General features: G+C 33.8%; 1 protein-coding gene across 1 annotated transcript; it reads right to left on the minus strand.

Moving 5' to 3' along the window:
* Positions 1-9,268: 9,268 nt before the first annotated feature.
* LOC132178563 (RING/U-box superfamily protein) lies at positions 9,269-17,730 on the minus strand. The gene is made up of 9 exons (XM_059591006.2): positions 17,466-17,730; positions 16,972-17,052; positions 15,709-15,829; positions 15,493-15,587; positions 15,044-15,115; positions 11,060-11,347; positions 10,525-10,633; positions 10,194-10,380; positions 9,269-9,734 (listed from the first exon to the last, which is right to left on the minus strand). Exons 1-9 carry the CDS (start codon positions 17,487-17,489, stop codon positions 9,638-9,640), a joined length of 1,074 nt encoding a protein of 357 aa, XP_059446989.1. The 5' UTR covers positions 17,490-17,730; the 3' UTR covers positions 9,269-9,637.
* Positions 17,731-19,134: the final 1,404 nt, after the last annotated feature.

The raw sequence follows: 19,134 nt of genomic DNA on the forward strand, positions 1-19,134 counted from the left end.
AACTACCAACTATGACACCTGACCCCATCAAACTACCATCTTATGACAAAAAGCCTCATTCCCTCAATCAAATGAGTTAAAATTGACGGTCAACAGTCATGTGCAAGCCATGTGCCATTTTAAAATTTTTTTCTTCCACTTTTACCCTCATTTCAGACCGAGAAAATGACGCTTATATCCTCCTAAACCCTAATCCAACACATGAGAACAATTTAAAATAAGGGCAAAAGTGGAAGAAAAAAATTTAAAATTGCATTTGACTTGCACATAACCGTTAACCCTCAATTTTAACCCCTTTGACTGATGGAAGCGGGCTTTTTGTCATAAGATGGTAGTTTGATGGGATCAGGTGTCATAGTTGGTAATTCATAGAGAGAAAGTGACAAGGCGCTGTAATTTATGAAGACAAAAGGTAATTATTCCTAATATTATGTAGTATACTCTTCTTGTACAACTGCCAATTATCTTTAATTGAAGTTGAGTACAAATGCTCAGCATATTCTCTAGTATTTGGATGATCCTTTTCAACTTACCCTTAATTTATGGGTGGTAGGCTGAACTAAAATGCTTTTACTGACTTTTATTGATAATATTGAAATAATCGATGGAATTTAATATGGTATTGTAGAGTTGGTACTCCACGTGGATAGAATATAAAAGAATCTTCTTTCGAATTTCTTTAATTTTCCTTTTAGAGCCTAGTCCCATAAACAATAATTAATTCTTATTATTATTTCAGAAGAATCTCTTTGACCTAATTAACAATCTTATCCTCTTATTAATTCTTATAATATATTCTTTCTTTTTTGTTTTTTTAATTTCACTAAAGACCCCTGAACTTCCACCGCATTTAACAAACCCCCTCCCAAACTTTAAAATTTTTCAATTTGATCTCCTGAACTTTCAATTGCTCTCAATGTGGACCCCTCCATCAGATTTTAAACGCTACATGACTTTTATACCCCTGCCTTTTGTATAAAATTTCAAGTTTACCCTTAATTCCAAAACTTTTTTTATTAAAAAAAAAAAACAAAAATCATGGATATTTTGGTCTTTTTTCGTATTTCTAACAGCTAAAATTGACGGAAGGGTCCAAATTGGTTGCAATTGAAAGTTCATGGGATTAAATTGAGAGATTTTGAAGTTAATGAGGGTTTGTCAAATCGAGTGAAAGTTTAAGAGTCTTCAGTGAATTTACCCTTCTTTTTTTTTTTTTTTTTTTTTTAAGTACTTGTTAGTGCTTGCTTAAGCTTTGCTAAAGGAAGCAATTAAGGAATTATTTAAAAATTCAGATTTTTTTTCTTTTTATGGAGGGAGGTCACAACTGTTTCTAACACTTTTCAATTATATAACAAATTAAGCATCACTATAATTTGAAGTGGCAGAGACTTGAGCAGGATTCTATTATGCATCTTTATATTTTCACACTTCTTTAAGTATTCCAATGGGATATATTAGAATATTATCCAAAACTTTTCCAATGGGATATTCATATTCTGAATTTTTTCAACTGGATTCCTCTGCAGCAAATCAACTTATAGAGCTTTGAATATTTGACATAATTCATGAACTCCTCTACCACAAAATCAACTTCTAGAAGTTTGAATATTAACCATGCTCTTGCCACTTCCCTTTTTCCATTTTGTATTGCTTAGAACAAATAAAATTACCAATTGGACCAACAATAAACATATTTCAAAGCATAGTAACCCACTAGAAAAAGGAGAGCATATATATAGTAACAAAATATTCATAATATTTGAATTTCAAATTAAACATAATTTATTTGAGGGGTTCAAATTAAACATAATTAAACATACTTTAATAAAAACAAATTCTGATGTATTGAGGGGTTCAAGTTAATGGGCAGCTCTCGATCGAGGAAGCTAGGGGGTTGTTTTCATTGGTGGCGTCGTTTCTTTATTGTTCTGTTAAATTCTATCGCTTAGGAGATTAAGGGTTTTTGTTAATAGGAAAGATTCAATATGGTGTGGATGTAAACTTTCGTTTTGGTGTTATGTGCTAATGTGGCCGGTTTTATTAGAAGGCACAAAGGACATGGTTTATTCCAAGTCTCTGTAGAAGAAGTTATTCTCATATCAAATATATATTTTTGATACTTTTCTTATTGGCCGGATACCATAATCTACTTATGTTGACATGATCACTTGCCATTCATAGACCGTATCGTATTCTAATTTATTTTCCTACATAGATATTTCGAATTAATTCTTTGGTTTCATTCATATTGTATTTCTATTCTGACCAGCATCATTCTACTATAAATAGGCATGGCTTGTGTATAGTTAAATACCATAAAAATATACAGTTCAGTTATATATATTTTCTATAATTACTTCTTCGTGGTTTCAAAGCCACTTTTTTATGGCCTTGCCTTCTATTTTTTTTTTTAATTCAATATCGGAAAGAGGGTTATAAGGAAACAAAAACCAAGAGGGGGTTGGCTCCCTAACAACATGCCTAAACAAATCGCAGTGCTTGAAATAAGTACAGCTAGATAATTGGAAATGGGCCCAAAAATGGTTTGGTCTACTATATCAATGTTAAAATTGAAAAGCAAAAGGAAAGAGAAGGATAGACTGAAAAGCAATGTTAAAATTGAAGAACAAAATGCTTCGATTGATTGATAGTCGTTAATTAGAATGTGTGCCTCAAAGTACTTCAAGAATTGAGATCCAAGAGCTTCGCTCATAGTCTCCATCGCAAGACGTTTGAATAGAGGTCTTCTATTGTCTACTTTTTTATTATTAAAAAAAATTATTTATTTATTAAAAAAATAAAAATAAAGAAATGAGAGAAATATTAACTTCATGTCATAATTAACCCCTTGATATGAGCAATAATATTAGAATTTCCGAAGGAGATGTGTAGTTATGACAAAGCTCTTCACTTCTTTTTATATATGGGGAAAATATATATTTACCCTTGAACTATCCACTCATTTACATTTTTACCTCCAATGTTTAAACTGTGACATTTGACCCTTTCAAACTTTCAAATTGTTGCAATTCGATTATTCTGACTTTTTTTTTTCCCAAAATGTCTCCATCCCTAGTTAAAAAAAAAAAACAAAAAACAAAAAACAAAACAAAAAATTAAAAAAATTAAAAAAAAAAAAACATATTTTATTAATAAAAAGAAATATGCTGGGGTGGCAGAACCTCCCCCGGGTACAAGGGGGTGGTTTGGCCGCCCCTTGGGCCAAACCCTCAAAAACAATTTTAAGGGTTTGGCCCTAGGGGCCCTGAGGGTGGTTCGGTCATCCCCAGGTGGGGTTGGCCATACCACCCCCATGGCCTAAGGGGGGTGGTTCGGCCGCCCCCTTGGACCAAACCCTCAAAATTTTTTTTTGAGAGTTTGGCCCAAGGGGGTGGCCGAACCACCCCCAAACGGCCGGCCTAGGGGTGGCCGAACCACCCCCAACATATTTTTCTTTTCTTTTCTTTTTTTCCTTTTTTTTGGTTTTTTTTTTTTGGATTTTTTTATAAAAAAATAAAAAATAAAATATGTGATGAGGCATTTTGGAAAAAAAAAAAAAAAAAAAGTCAGAATGGACGAATTGCAACAATTTGAAAGTTTGGGGGAAGAGGAGTTAAGTGTCACGTTTTAAATATTTGAGGTAAAAGTACAAATATATAAGTAAATAGTTCAAGGGAGTAAAATATATTTTCCCATATATATATATATATATATAGACTAGATGTGGACTGAGAATGTTACAGATGATAGATTGATGTAACATGGTTTATGAAATGCTTTGTTATTAAAAAATAAAAATGATAATTTTAAAAAGAAAAAAGTGGAGTTGAGAGGATGGTTCGACCACCTCCAAACACCTTAATTAAGGAGATAGTCTGGTCACTCCCTCAATCTTAATAGGGTGATCCGAGCGTCATAATTAATTAACTTCTTCCTAATTTGTGGTATTATATTTTGTGTCTATTGTTGATTTGGACTTATCGTATTGTTGATATGATATATAAAATATACGAGACTAAGACAGCAAACTATACCCTAGTAGCCACTACAAAAAAAAAAAAAAAAAATAGTGACACTTTAATAGGGATGATTTTTTACCAAAAAACGTTACTTTTTAAAAGGCAACGCCTAGAACGCGACGCTTCAGCAATGTCAAAATATAGGGGGTCGCAAAAATTGGAATTGGGATGTTTACTGTTCAAACATCCCTAGTTAAGGGAGTTTTCATACAAGACGACACCTTAAAGCTAAAAGACCACATTTTAGCTATCTATTTGAATCTTCTTCCTTTATTATTAAGGTTCAAGTGTTATTCAATAGCAATTAAAGGAGAGAGGATAAAATATTTTTTTTATTAAAGGAGAGATGATAGAACGAATTTTATATTAATATATATACGTTATGAATTGTTGAACTACACTACTCAACAAATTTGTTGAGCACTGTAACTGCTCAACAATTTTTTGACCATTGTAGCTAGCCGGATGGGGTGTGTCTTTTGGTTACATGACTCAACAAAATAGCCAAAAGCCAAATGTTAATGCTTGAAAACCATCTTAAGGCCTAGCTAAGATCGATGTAGAGCATTCACATCCGGCTCAACAAATATTTAGTTAAAATTTAATTAAAAAATAATAATTTTTCTATTTTGGTTACACTGATCAGCAAACCCTTAGCTACTTTCGCTAGTCGAATGTGAAGCTTTTTGCGAAAAATAATAATAATAATAATAAAAACCTTATAATTTGGCAATTGAGGACTTTTCTTTTTATATATTTGACATTTCATAAAATAATAAGATTTAAAAGCGTGGCCATCTACTTCAAGGAAATGTCAAACAGTTGAATAATTGAAGCAGCGATGTCTAGCTACAAAGTCAGCTCAACCGCATTTGTCCAAAAAGTCATATCTTGTTTGACTTTACACCACTTGATTGGTCATAATTATTTGCTATTAATTCTTATGTGTTAATCACCTCATAATTAATACTTAAATCTTAAAGGTTTAAGGGAATTTTTCAAGTTCTTAATTTTTAATTTATTCTCTATCAATGAATTAACTACAACATCAAGTAAATACAAAATATTCTTGTTCATCTTTCTTATGTCGCTGGCTAGTGCTCATCATCTCATTTACTCTGGTCACTGTTGGTTTGATGGTTGTTTTCCTTGTTTAGTTGTTTTTGAATAAGAGTTTTTCTCCTTAGATCTGCTCTCATAAGCGATCTACAGGGAGAAGGTTGTAGATCTAGACTGCCTAGGAGCAGATCTAAGCCTTTAGTGGCTGTTTTTTTGTTGGTGTTGGGTTTTTTGTTTTATTTATTTTTGTATCTTTGTTTCAATAAGGTTTATCCAGACCTTTGAGTTGTAGATGTGAAATGTTTAGCATGTGGCTTCTCCTCCAAGGCCGAGGAATATGAGATACCTATGCATTGAATTGAGTCTCTTGAGAACATATCTATTGTTACAACTGTAAATTAGTCATGAGTTAGCAGAGATTGGTATCATAGATAAGTTTTGAATATTAGATTGATATTTATATATCTATGATCTAAAACCCTGTAGCTTCAGCTATGATTTTCTCAAAGCTTTTGCTTTGTGATGTGAGAGTGTTTTGCTCGTGATCCTTCACTTAATGAGACTGAGACTGGAATATTTTCTCTTCAGAAAAAAAAAAAAAAAAAAAAAAAAAAAAAAAAAAAAAAAAAAAACGAGGTTTGAATTTCCAATTAATGTGTGAAAATTCTTAATCTCTTAGTATTAATTTCATCTAGAAACTATAGATTAAATTTTATTATCTTTATTATAATATATAAAGCATGGTTACAGTCAACTCTTTTTTTTTTTTTTTTTTTGGTAGAGATAAAAGACATGTACACTATAGTTTGTGCACCCCACTATTTGTGTGAAAGATACATATGCATCATTGGATTAAGGAAAATGTACAGCGTGATTAGCAAGATGCAATACACAATTAGTGCTATCTAATTTATATCTTATATTATAGCATAGGCTTCTTCTCACTTTTCAATTTGAAATTTGAAAGTAAAAGAAGTACAAAACCTAGATCAGATCTTCTTTAACAAATTAAATTGGAGGAATTTTCTTCAACACACGAACAAATTCACGTGACATGCATTTAGACACATGTCAGATTAATAAACCAAGTTAAGAAAAATTTCTCCAATTTGGATGGAAACTTTGTCCTGCCCTTTATAGGTTGGGTTAGGATGAACCACATCCAATGGCTTGTGATATTACTTACTTTAAACAAAAAATTTTGTTGTCAGTTTACTACACATACATTTCTTGTCCATCTCCGTACAAGAAATGTGTAAATCCACCATTGAATCATGCGAGTCCCACAGATTCAATGGTGGATGGATTTAAAAACAAAAAACAAAACAAATCAGATAGATAAGAGATGTGTAGGAGAATGACATCAAAAGCGTCTCTACTTTAAAATTACATATATATATATATATATATATATATATATAGACAAATTGGATTAATGAAAACTTTGGCCAACTAAGTAGTAAGAGAGGAGAATTATATGGAATGTTATTTTCTAGCATTGGTTTCAATCTAAGCATGTCGTTTTCAGGTTGTAGTATTATCTTGTTTATCTACATATTCATTAGGGTTTGATTTGGGGATGTAGATTGATTAAAATTTTAATAATATTTATTTTGACTTTTAAAAAATTTCAATAAAATTTTCTAATTCAATTGTTAATTTATAGACACTCATGCGCTTTTCATTACCATTGGGTGCATAAATTTAATAAGGATATATTCAAGTAATAATACTCTTTTAATTAAACTACATATCAATTGTTATTATTAAACTTTTAATTTAATAAGTTAATAATACATTCATATCGATTGTTGTTTTCTAGTCTGGGTTTGAATTTAAGCACGTCATTTTCATGTTGTAGTATTCTCTTGCTTAATTATCTACGTATTAGGGTTTGACTTTGGAATGTAGATTGATTAATAGCTTAATCATATTTATTTTGACTCTTTAAAATTTCAATAATTTTTTCTAATTCAATTGTTAATTTATACACACTCATATGCCGTACCAATGGATATGAATTTAATAAGGATTCAGGTAATAAGACTCTTTTAATTTAACAATATTATCCAATTGTTATTATTAAATTAATCCAATTGTGAGTATTGACTTTGGGGGAGTGCTAGGGAGCCAAACAAATGAACTCAGAAAAATTTTCAAATTGACGTGGCAAACCGTGAGTGGTAAACAAGAGGAAGATAATTGCATTTTTTTTTTTTTTAATTTAAAAACCATTGCCACGTCAGTTTGAAAATTTTTCTGGGTTTATTTGTTTGGCTCCGTACCACTTCTCTTGACTTACTCATTAAAAGTTTGAAAAAGAAAAGGAGAAAATAAAAATGGTAATGAATTGTTTCTTTCTAGAACATTTAATTAGTCAATAGGAATTTCTTGAATGGGGTTGATTTTTCTTTTTTTTCTTTTTTTTAGTACATGGGGTTGAAATATTTGTGGTATTCCCATATTTATTTATGTTTTTTTGCAGTGATTCCCTTATTTATTTATGTATTTGTGTTTGACCCTGTGAGGTTCAGGAGATGAGTAGTCATTTATTTTATGAGTTTGACTTTAGCATGTCAACGAATTATCGATTTAATCATAATGATTATCAATTAATTTTTTGGTTTACACCTTGAGCACTCTTTTATTTTATTTTTAATTTGGCTCGTTTTTATTAGTTAGTTTGACTTTGGTAATATAAACTAATTAGTACTTTAATTAAATTCTTTGTCAAATATATTTTTTAATTCAATGTTTTTATATAACTTTAATATGTTATTTTGTAGTATGTTGGATTTAAATTCCACGAAACTTGTTTCAGCTTTTAATAATTCTTTTAACTTTTTGTTCGACTTTGGAATGTAAACTGATAACGTCTAATTAAATCGATTTTCACCCTGAAAAAAAAAATATTTTCAGTTTTTATTTGAATGTTCAAAATAAGGTGCGGAATTAGAGGTGGCAAACACGAAAATGGGTTTTTCGCTCTTCATTTTTGCTACTATTAGAGAGTCGAAATGATCTCCAACACCTTTCGGACAGAGACCACTTTCGCCCAGTCGAAGGCGAGATCAGGTGGAAGTTTGAAATTTTTAAGCAGATTATTAAGCAATGTTTAACGCAAAATATTCTAAGAGCATTACGATCTACCGCTCATAAATATTATTAAAACGATGAAGAATCTATAGAAAGAATGACGAACGACGTTGTTCTTCGTCTCAAAAAAGAAAAAAGATGTCTTCGTCTTGATGGTGAGGAACGACAGTGGTGGAGGTTTGTGAAGACCGAGAGATGAATACGAAGTTACGAAAGGACGATGTAACGCCACCCACTATTCTCTAATTTAAAAAATCGCCCCCTCATTTTTTTTTATTTAATTTCTTTTTTCATTACTGATTATTTATTCTTTTTATTATTTCTATTTTATCTCTCAATTATTTAAAGTCTAAAATAAACTCCTGAAAATATCTCCCTCGGTCCAAATAAAATCTCCCAACGGTTATAAATCCTACTTAATAAAATTAAAAGCTAGTTTAAATTCTTTAATAACAAAAATCAAAGCTTATAAACTAAAATCTACCAACCAAACATATTTCCTCCGGTTTCCTGTTGAGAATTATTAATTAATTTAATCACCATAGAAGTGGATTGGGGTCTCTTTTATATGTAGCAATTCTATCTTTATTCTTTAGTTCACTGGTTTGAAAAATGCATGATAATAAGATCAGTGACAGACCAATCAAGAGCGTCTAGACTCCTCATCTGCCATCCGATTGGCCAATCATATTGCATCCCAGCACAATAATTTCCCTCCAAATATTAGCATAAAAGCACCCAGATGACTAGATGCAGTTGAAGCAAAGAGCAACACCAAAAACAAAACCTACAAAATTTTTTAAAAAAAATGATAAAATACCGTTCACTTCCAAATTCTGAGATTGAAAGGGGGTTATGAGATATACTCCACTCAACCTGCAATAGACTCTTAACTGGGTTGGTAAAAGACAAGGAATTAGACACTACCAAATCTACGGGTCTTTTACCAAGAGATAGGTACCAAATTGACGTAGAGCTGATTAATTGAAGAGAATCGGAACAACTAATCAAGATACAATTAATCAACTTAACATTCGTTCGTTTTGGTAGTTATCTATTGTTAAAAGAATTAGTACTGATACCATTTTTCTAACTCGATATACTCTATATATATAACCTTGGTCTTGCATGTTTATTACCAAATAGAAAATTACAAAACAACCCAGTTTGAACAAATATTTTCCTTTTAACTTTCAAGTCAATTCAAAACAGACCTAGAAAACAAGGTAAAGGTTTTAAAAAGAACAGGAGAAAGAAAAAAGAAAAGGCCAAGCAAGTATATGCAACTTATCGCCATCATCGGCACTGAAATGAAATTTCCCTACAAACCACTTGCATGTTTCACTGAAAACCAGCATCATGTCCAGAGAGAGGACCAGAACAATAACACAAAGCAGCAGAAGCACCAGTAACCAGCAGGTCTCCATAAATGCAGAATCACCTGAAATGCATCACAACCTTACTCATATTGACTGCTGCTCCTCATCAGGCAGCAACTCCATGCTAAGACCCCGTTGCACTAGTCTGTAATACAAAATACCCATAGTTGCCATGCATGCCCTGCACAAGATCATTAAACTTGTGTTAGTGAAGAAAAAAAAAAGTGATTTTTGTCTTGTATTCAACTCTTGCAGCAGTTTATTAGTAAAATTTAATCATGACGATGATGGTGATGACTGTCTAATTTAGTTAATGGGTAGGATCGAGAAACAATTTGCTCTGATAGAAGCCACACTCAATATTACAGATAGACATTTTACCATCATTTATTAATGTGTGAAAAAATAAAATTAGTGGTCCAAGAAAATGATATTAGAAGATCATGCAATAACATCACAACTTAGAAACTTATCCTACAAGTTATTTTGGACTACCTAAAGCAAATTTGAGGACCACTAATAACTCAACTACTAAATCTAGTAACTAAACGTCCATTTATCGAGTCCTTCCCCTTTTCTTCATGTTGTTTTCTATTTTTCTACTGTTCTATCTTAGCCTTGAAAAGGTAAAAAATTTTACATGATTGCAATAATGAGCAGGACTTTTCTGGGATCCATCCTTGATGATCTTTGATGTCGCACACGACCTTCAGGGACATCATTGGCATTTGATGCATCCTTCCGTGGGGGTGCTGTCACTGGTAAAGTTGGTAATGCACTTGACCATAAAGGAAGCAAAGCTCTTAAAAACTTGTGTCGAAATGGACCTACGAATGAGAAACCCACAGGAAGATGACGAAGTCTGTTCAGTCCCAGAGTTGGATGGCTTTGTTTGCCACATTTTCTGTGAACAGATGTCTTGATGAAGAAAAAAACAACTTGAATTCAATTCTGGAAAGCTATCTACTTACCCCTTTTAGCATACTTATTACGATTCCCATCTTCATCATCTGCATAATATGAAATTTCAGAGTTTTGCCGTTCAACTTGGAAGACACCCTTTCGTGTTGTAGCACCAGGCTGGATTGAAATTAACACAAAATTATATGAGATTTTTGCTTTGAGTAAGAATGTGTAGGATAAAATAATATACTCAAATAAGAACACACATCATACAGACATCCAAATTGCTTGTATACATGCATATCCATGCTAATTTGCAAATCGAAACATAGGATAAGTTCACAAAGACTGCCTCTGGTTGGCACCTATAAAGTATTTCTCTGCTTTTAGCTTTGGATAAGCCAACATTTGTGTTAGCCTATCTTGCTTGAACAGTTTACATATGACAGTTTCCTGTGATATTTTCCACAATTATCAAACATACTATCGCTTTTGCTACTACTTTATGGCAAGTGGAGAGAATGAAAAAATAAATGTTGCATTTTGAAAATCAAAAGCAAAAAGGAAAAGCAAAAGTTGATGGCAAAATCCTAATACACCTACAGGGCTTGAGGTCTTCATGAAATTCCCAGCCGTGCTAGGACCATCTATCTCCACAATATCTGTCACTAGAAGTTTGGAAGACCCTACGCCAGTTGCAGCTGAGTATCCTTCAATTATGTTTATTTGATCTCGTTCTACCGAGGGCAATGAACTTGCATTGTTCTCCCTGCCTCCAGTAGAAGATGCTGTAACTAGAGGATCTGAGGCGAATGCAGGAGGAGGACCACGAGGTTCTGTAGCTGCTAATGAAACTGGATAATTGCCAAACAAATTCTTCTCCAGACCGGTCTGAATAACAGCAGACAAAAGTTATGAAGATATAATGACAATTAAAATGAGACAGTCAAGGCAAATGACTCTAACGCTAATGCAGAGGATGAAGAATCTACAAACACAGACATCAGACCATTCCTTTAAAAGAAAAACACAAAAGGATCCAATTATCCTGTCAAATACACCGTTGGGTATCAAATTGGCAGCCATAAATACTAAGGGAAAAACCTGCTCCTTAACAAGACTGCAATTGCTACCATCAAATAAATGAGACTGAAATGACTGATCTACATTACTTTCCACCCAGTAGCCATATACATCAGGTCTTAATTAGCATGTCAAATAGATCACAGTAAAATTCAAGACTAGATGAATCTAAAAAGCAATCTCAAATATAAAAGAAATTATAGCATGCTACTTCAAGACACAAAGAATCATTCATAAAAGAAAGAGTTTCACCTTAATGGGTTGAATCCTTCAATTGTTTCCAGAAACTAATGCCCGCTCTTATTGTGTGATGCAGAATAATCCCTTCAATGACTAAAGCCTAGACATGCTAACATAGTCTACACGTGAGAATAGGGTGGGCTGGGCTGGCTTCAGGCCAGGCCTCAGCTCGAATTAAGAGTCAATGAGCAGGCCTCGGCCTGGCTCAAGCCTGGATGTTGAGCCTAATATTAACGCCTAATAGCTCTAGCTAAAAAACCCAAGCCTGGGATCAACAAGAAAAGGAATATGCAACCACAGCTGTACTTTTTGCCAAGGTTTTGTGGTGGAACATAAGAGACAGGTTTACAAGTTTGGGCCAAACACACACGCACACCCAAAAAAAAAAAAAAAAAAGGAGCTTTAGGTTCAACTGTTTGACACTTCAAAGGAGCTACTAATGGGGGGAGAGAGAGAGAGAGAGAGAGAGAGAGAGGCAGCAGGACTTAACATTAGGTTAAAGGCCCAACTCAAAGGGTCTTAAATTTTGACCAAGCCCAAACAGTAGTGGTCAAGCTTTGTTGGGCCAGGCAGGCCACCCAACCCATGATCCGTTCTAGCATAGACAAGCCTACTCAAGGGAAGATTGGAAGGATTCTTAGGAGGCACCTAGCAACTTTGGAAGTTGAGAAGAGACTGTCTCACAGGGATGGATCCATACACAATACAGAAACAAGTGACCCACTAACTCAGCTTTGTCTTTACACACGAAAACAATGACATTTTAATACGGAAAGGATTTTCAGTTTCTTCGTTCCAGATTCCAAAGAACAACTTAAATGCTTCAGTCAAACACAACCAGCAAGTATTTGCTCACTCAACTTTTACCAAAGAAGAGAAAGATGAAGGAAAAAGGAAGCGTAGTTAAATAAGAAGAAATCCACCCTTTGCGGTAAGCTTTCAAACGATAAAACATGGAATGATTCAGTGACTTCAGCAAGTACCATTATGGATTGGAATTCACTTCTTCACACCTCAGAAACGTTCTTTACCATCAGGCATAGACAGAAATTCATTGTATCTCCCCTGACTCTGAGTACATTGCCAAGATATGCCTAAAAGGCAACCCTAGTATCTCACCTCTCTAAAACACCAACATTAGAAGGTCATTCCATATATTTGAATCTTTTCCAAGTCTGAATCAGAGAGTTAACAGAGAAGTGACTCCACCAGAGACAAAGGCAATCATTAAGACCCAGGATCACCTTGTCTATACCATTACCAGAAAGAAAATAAAACGGAACAGAAAGGCAGAGAATAGAAGAACCACTCTAAGCACACATTTATCACAATCCGTTCTCAAGATAATGAACCATATCAATTTAGGGTGAAAAGGAAAACAACGTTAGATTATTCTAGAGAAACCATTGACATAATCCCCATTTCCCAATGACAGCTATCGGCGCGTGCCAATGCTCTCCCTCACTTGCTTTCTCTCCATTCTCTCTCTCATCTCTCTTCCTCTCCCTGGGTTTCCATCAGTAATTGGAAAAAGGTTTGTACTCCTATTCAGCTTGGAGGGCTAGGGATAAGGAGCTTGACTACTTTCAATCCAGCTCTATTGGGTAAGTGGTTATGGAGGTTTACTGAGGAGAGAAGCTTTTTGGCGTTAGATTGTAGATAAAATGTATGGGAGTCTGGCAGGTGGATGGTGTCTAAGGGGGTCACCAAAGCTTATGGGGTGAATCTTTGGAAACACATTAGGAGGGGGAGAGATGTTTTCTCTAGTTTTACTAGTGTGGAGGTGGGTGATGGCTCCTGTACTAAGTTTTGGCATGGCTTATGATGTGGGGATCGTCCTTTGAAGGAATCTTTTCCAGAATTATTTTGCCTTGCAAGAAATAAAGATGCAATGGTGGCTGACCTTAGGAGTGGTAGCAATGATATGATTCATTGGGACATTAACTCACAGGTTGGTGCATGATTGGGAAGTGGACTCTGTCTCCTCTTTCTTCAATCTTTTGTATTTCGCTAGGGTAGGTTGGGAGGGGGGTGATAAGCTTTGTTGGACGCCTTCAAAAAGAAGACCTTTTGAGGTCAAATCCTTTTACAAGGTCCTTCTTCCTAATGTTGACTCCCATTTTTCCTTGAAAGAACATTTGGAGGACTAAGGCTTCTTTGAGGTTGGCTTTCTTTACTTGAACAACTTCCCTTGAAAAAATTATCACTTCGGATAATCTCTGCAAGCAAGTGTCAAATCATAGTGATAGACCGGTATTGTATGTGTAAAAAGAGTAGGGAAACCATGGATCATCTTCTTCTTCATTGTGATGTCGTGAAAGAGTTGTGGATATGTTATTTCAGATGTTTAGGCTAGAGTAGGTTAGGCCTAGATGGGTGGTGGATCTTTTGGCGTGTTGGAATAGAAAAGTTGGCTAGAATGATATCAATATTGTTTGGAACGCAATTCCTTCCTTTTTAATGCGGTGCATTTGGAGAGAAAGGAATGCTCGAAGTTTCGATGACCAAGAGAGAATGAGCTCGGATCTACAGACTTGTTTTCCTAAAACCCTATTTGTGTGGATCTCTTTTACTGTCTTTCTCCATGTCTCTAGCTATGTTGATTTTTGTTCTCTTTTTTCTCGCTATTGATTGTTGGGTGTTTCTCTTGTATACTTCATGTCTACTTGATTGTTGGGTGTTTCAGATGTTTAGGCTAGAGTAGGTTAGGCCTAGATGGGTGGTGGATCTTTTGGCGTGTTGGAATAGAAAAGTTGGCTATAATGATATCAATATTGTTTGGAACGCAATTCCTTCCTTTTTAATGCGGTGCATTTGAAGAGAAAGGAATGCTTGAAGTTTCGATGACCGAGAGAGAATGAGCTCGGATCTACAGACTTGTTTTCCTAAAACCCTATTTGTGTGGATCTCTTTTACTGTCTTTCTCCATGTCTCTAGCTATGTTGATTTTTGTTCTCTTTTTTCTCGCTATTGATTGTTGGGTGTTTCTCTTGTATACTTCATGTCTACTTGGATTGCACCCCTTGCACTTTTAATGAATTTCCTTTACTTATCAAAAAAAGCAAAACTGAATGAGACCACAACTACACGAGACAAACGGCAGCCATTCACACTAAGATTGAGCATATCAGGATCATACTTGCAAAGGAAGTTTTGTAATTAATGGAAGAAAAATTAACCACAAAACATACGTAAGTAGTTTGCAAGACTATGATCACTTGAGTACTTCTCTTTGCAATATGTAAGATCCAAGCATGGACCTACCTGCACAATAGCTTCCTTCAGCAATGAATGAAGGCGGGATCCTGAATCTTTCACAGTCTTGGGAGGCCATATCTGTGAGAGAAAAAATGTGTAAATGAACCATGCCGAACAATAAACATCCCCAGAACAGAGTTCAAACCAATGCCGTAATCATAGAAAGATGTTCTGAACTAAATACAAGTAAAATGCCACAACCAGATGGCACAGTTTATTGGTCACTGAATACAGATCAGTTCTAGTCATACTTTTTTTTTTTTTGATAAGTAGATCATTTCTAGTCATACTTAATGATTCATCACATGAAAATATTTTAAAAGAATATGTAAATATACAGTAACAAACTTCAATTTTTAATTTTTCATAAACCATACTTTAAGACATTGAAAGCAGGAAATAAATGAAATTAAAATTCTAAGATAAATCTATGATAACTTCAAGAAGTATCTTACCGAAGTGGAACATGCAGGACACACATATCCAGCGGGTGCCGTATGTGAAGGAAAACTCTTGATATGTGAAACCAAGCAATTTGTGTGTAAAACATCTGAAGCAAAAGATAAATAAATAAATGTAAATTATGTCATGCAGTAAGAGTTCTACAGGTTTTCTTTCAGAGAGAGAATTTCAATGTCGGAGGCAGTGACTAAATCTGCAAAATCACATACGCAAACAACCCAGTCGAGTAGTTTGAGAACCAGCCCCCTCCTCAAGCACAGCTTGACACTGGGAGCATTTAGGAGGCCAATCATACTCTCCATCTATTACCCATTCTGAGTATGTACGGACCTAGAGAGAACAACAAGATAAACACAGATTAGGCTCTGAAAAACCTTACAATATTGTCGAAGACAAATTTTCATTACAAACAGAAAAGTAAAACACGATGAATTGAATTTTCATCTCTTCCACGAATTTTACACACAAGTAGCAGAAAGTAGATCCAGTAAGGGAAAAAAAAATGATGGCATTAAAACTAAAACCAGTGATGAAGTAACTGATGTTAACTAAGAACCACTAAAAAAGGAATATAATGTCTTGGAAATGCACAATATATTTTGTATGAGTAAAAGCTTTTTCTTAAGAATAGAGTCATTATAGTCATTGTCTTGAGGACAACAATGCTTTATTTTTTGATAAGTAGGATAACAATGCTTTATCAGGTTGATTGAGCAATCAAAGGCCAAAGCAAATCTTTAGAAACAAATGCAAAGTGGGAGAACCACCAAGACAGTTCTCTTCTGCGAACGTATACCTATCACATAGTTTAAATGGCATACTAATATCAAAGCAGAGAAATAATATGTTACTAAATTAAAACAAAAGTACACAGTTCGTACACATGCACAAACTATCACTTACGAAAACTCTCAATTGATTTCAAGTACTCTGTGTCTAAAGGAAGAGATTATCTGGGCAATGATAACAGAAACCATCACAAGCACGATATAACATGAAGAGAGAGAGAGAGAGAGAGAGAAAGAGGAAGGATTCACGCATAACGTTCTATTCAGATTTGCCAAACTGAACTTGGCCTTCAAAGAAAACAGAGTTACACACTGAGTCAAGAACATCATACAGCTGAACCTATTCATCATTCAATATGCTCTCTCCCTCCATCTATCTTCCTCTTTTTCCTAAGGTAGAGTATCACGTTCTATTTCCTATTTCAAACCCTTATAAGCTCTTTTTTGTACAACCGCAACCAATTGTTTATCCAAATCCAAATGAAATCCAATCGTGTGATAACATAAGAAATATGAACTTTTATTGCCCATACAATCAAAATGATTTTTTAAAAAATAAATAATCAGAGTCCAACATAACTACGAGCAACAAATCCATGCCAAAATAAGATTACAATAAAACAACTAACAAAAAAACTAAGATTAACATAAGAACAACGAGAACAATAATTACAATGAATTTACCACGCATATTTGGTGCTCCGGGAAACAGATACATTCTCCACAAACCGGGACCTTGTGCACGAAACAATACAATTTGGTAGCCTGAAACACCAAAAAAGCCCATCACATACATTAGGTGACATACATTGCCGTCCAATTTCTACACATACATACACATTGACATAACAAGCTTAGAAGAGCCAAATTTGAGCTGGTAAATCACAATATATAATAAAATGGAGAATAGAAACTTAAGCAATAAATTAGAAGTCAATACTAAACCAAATTATGCCTTCATTTCTTTTCTTCTTTTTCATTATTTTCCTTGTTTCTTCGAATTGAGCCACGAAATTTAGATATATCAATGAGAATTGAAAACAACGATCCCTACAACAGGGTAAAGATCTCGTTGGATTTCGAATTACGAAGCCGATCCGATCCAAACCTCCGGCCAAAGAACCAGCGCAAAAACTATCAGAAACAATGAAAAAAAAAAAGAGAATTCTAGCGCTTACCTTTCGGCATTTGCAGACCACCATATCATTCGCCGGTTCAGAGCCTCAAATCCCAGCCGATCAATTAGAGATAAAAATGAATTCTAATCTCACGTTGATTTGGTGAACACTATTAGGGTTTAACGCACACAGAGAGAGAGAGAGAGGCTTCACGGAGCAGAGTAATTCTTCAGCTTCTTCTTGTTGTCTAGATTTGCGTGCTCGCCATGGGATCCCGTTCGGTTTTCTCTGGGATTTTTTTAAGAAAAAAATAGAAATTTTTTTATTTTTTATTTTATTTTTTAGATACGTTCGTGTGGTGTCAAGTAATAAATATAGGATTATATGTCATCACTTTAATTCATCTCATTTAATTAAATTACTTAAAATTTTAAATTAGAATACCACCCATTTAAATAAACAGGTAACAAAGCACAACCTAGGTAAAAAATGATTAGAGTACTAAATTTTTTACTAAGAGAACTTTACCTAACTGATATAGTGACATGTAGCTCATTTATTGGTATTCGTTACATTTCTCTTAATTAATTATTTTGTTTATCTCTAATAAATGAGTTACACATCAATTTGGTAAAGCCTTCTTGATAAAAGATTTAATACCCCGAACATTTCTCTTTACTATAAATTGGTTAAATTTACTCAAATACATCTTCAAGGGACATTTCTCTTTACTATAAATTTGTTAAATTTACTCAAATATGTCTTCAAGAGGTAGCTTAATCGACTGGGACCATGCCTCATGAAGTGAAACCGTAGAGGTCACTAATTCGAATCCTCCTCTCCTCTCATTATGGGAACATGCAAAAAAAAAAAAAAAAAAATTACTCAAATGCATCACAAATAATAGAACAATTTCATATCTTATAAAACCTCTTCGCATAGCATCAACAATAATAATTAACATAATGGAAAGGTAGATAAAATTGAAATGTAATTTAAATTTATTCACGTTAAGGAGGTTGAGTTAAGTAGGTTGACTCGAGAGTGACTCATTTATTAATCAGGATGATTCAGTTTGACTCCCAATCTTATCATATTAAATTATAACTCACTAATTTTGTAGCGTATCAAATTCATCGGTCATGTCAAAGGAAAATATATATAAACTCATACAGTTTTAGGGCCTATTTGGGCGTTTGAAGGACCTAAAAGTGTTTTTAAGACTAAAAAAGTCCGTTTGAAAAAAAAAAAAATACTCATTTGGTAGAAAAATTAAAAGCGTTTTTAAATATCCAAAAAGCCTAAAAATTGTCAAAACGCACTTTTGACAAAAGTTTAAAAATGAAGCTTTTGCCCAAAAACTCATTTTAACTTAAAAACTCTATTTTTTAAATGTAATCTCAAATTTAGTGAAACAGTCAAAATGATGGTTGAGGAAGGGCCAAACAATGGACCAAACTAACTAGTGTGGAAAATTCAAGACGCCTAGTATGCATCCAACGACGTACGACGAGTCGTTGAGAGTGACAATGAAATCATGTGGTGGGAATTAGTGGGCTTTGGACTTCGATCAAAACTTCTAGATTTTGTTTCTCAAAAAAAAAAAAAAAAAACTTCTAGAGTTTGCAATTCAAGTGTGGATTTAGAGTATTCTCAATTAATACTTTATATTTTAGCTAAATTTTGGTTTTTATTATTATTATTATTATTATTTTTAGTTTAACTAGTA

The sequence above is a fragment of the Corylus avellana genome, chromosome 4 (genome assembly GCF_965113065.1).
Source record: "Corylus avellana chromosome 4, dhCorAvel1.hap1.2, whole genome shotgun sequence".
NCBI lineage: Eukaryota > Viridiplantae > Streptophyta > Magnoliopsida > Fagales > Betulaceae > Corylus > Corylus avellana.

Coding starts and splice junctions, on each gene's coding strand:
- LOC132178563 (XM_059591006.2), bottom strand. CDS start 17,489: ATGGTGGTCTGCAAATGCCGAAAG. Junction 15,116..15,492: donor GTCCTGCATGTTCCACTTCG/GTAAGATACTTC, acceptor TTTCTCTCACAG/ATATGGCCTCCCAAGACTGT. Junction 10,634..11,059: donor TCATGAAGACCTCAAGCCCT/GTAGGTGTATTA, acceptor ATTTCAATCCAG/CCTGGTGCTACAACACGAAA.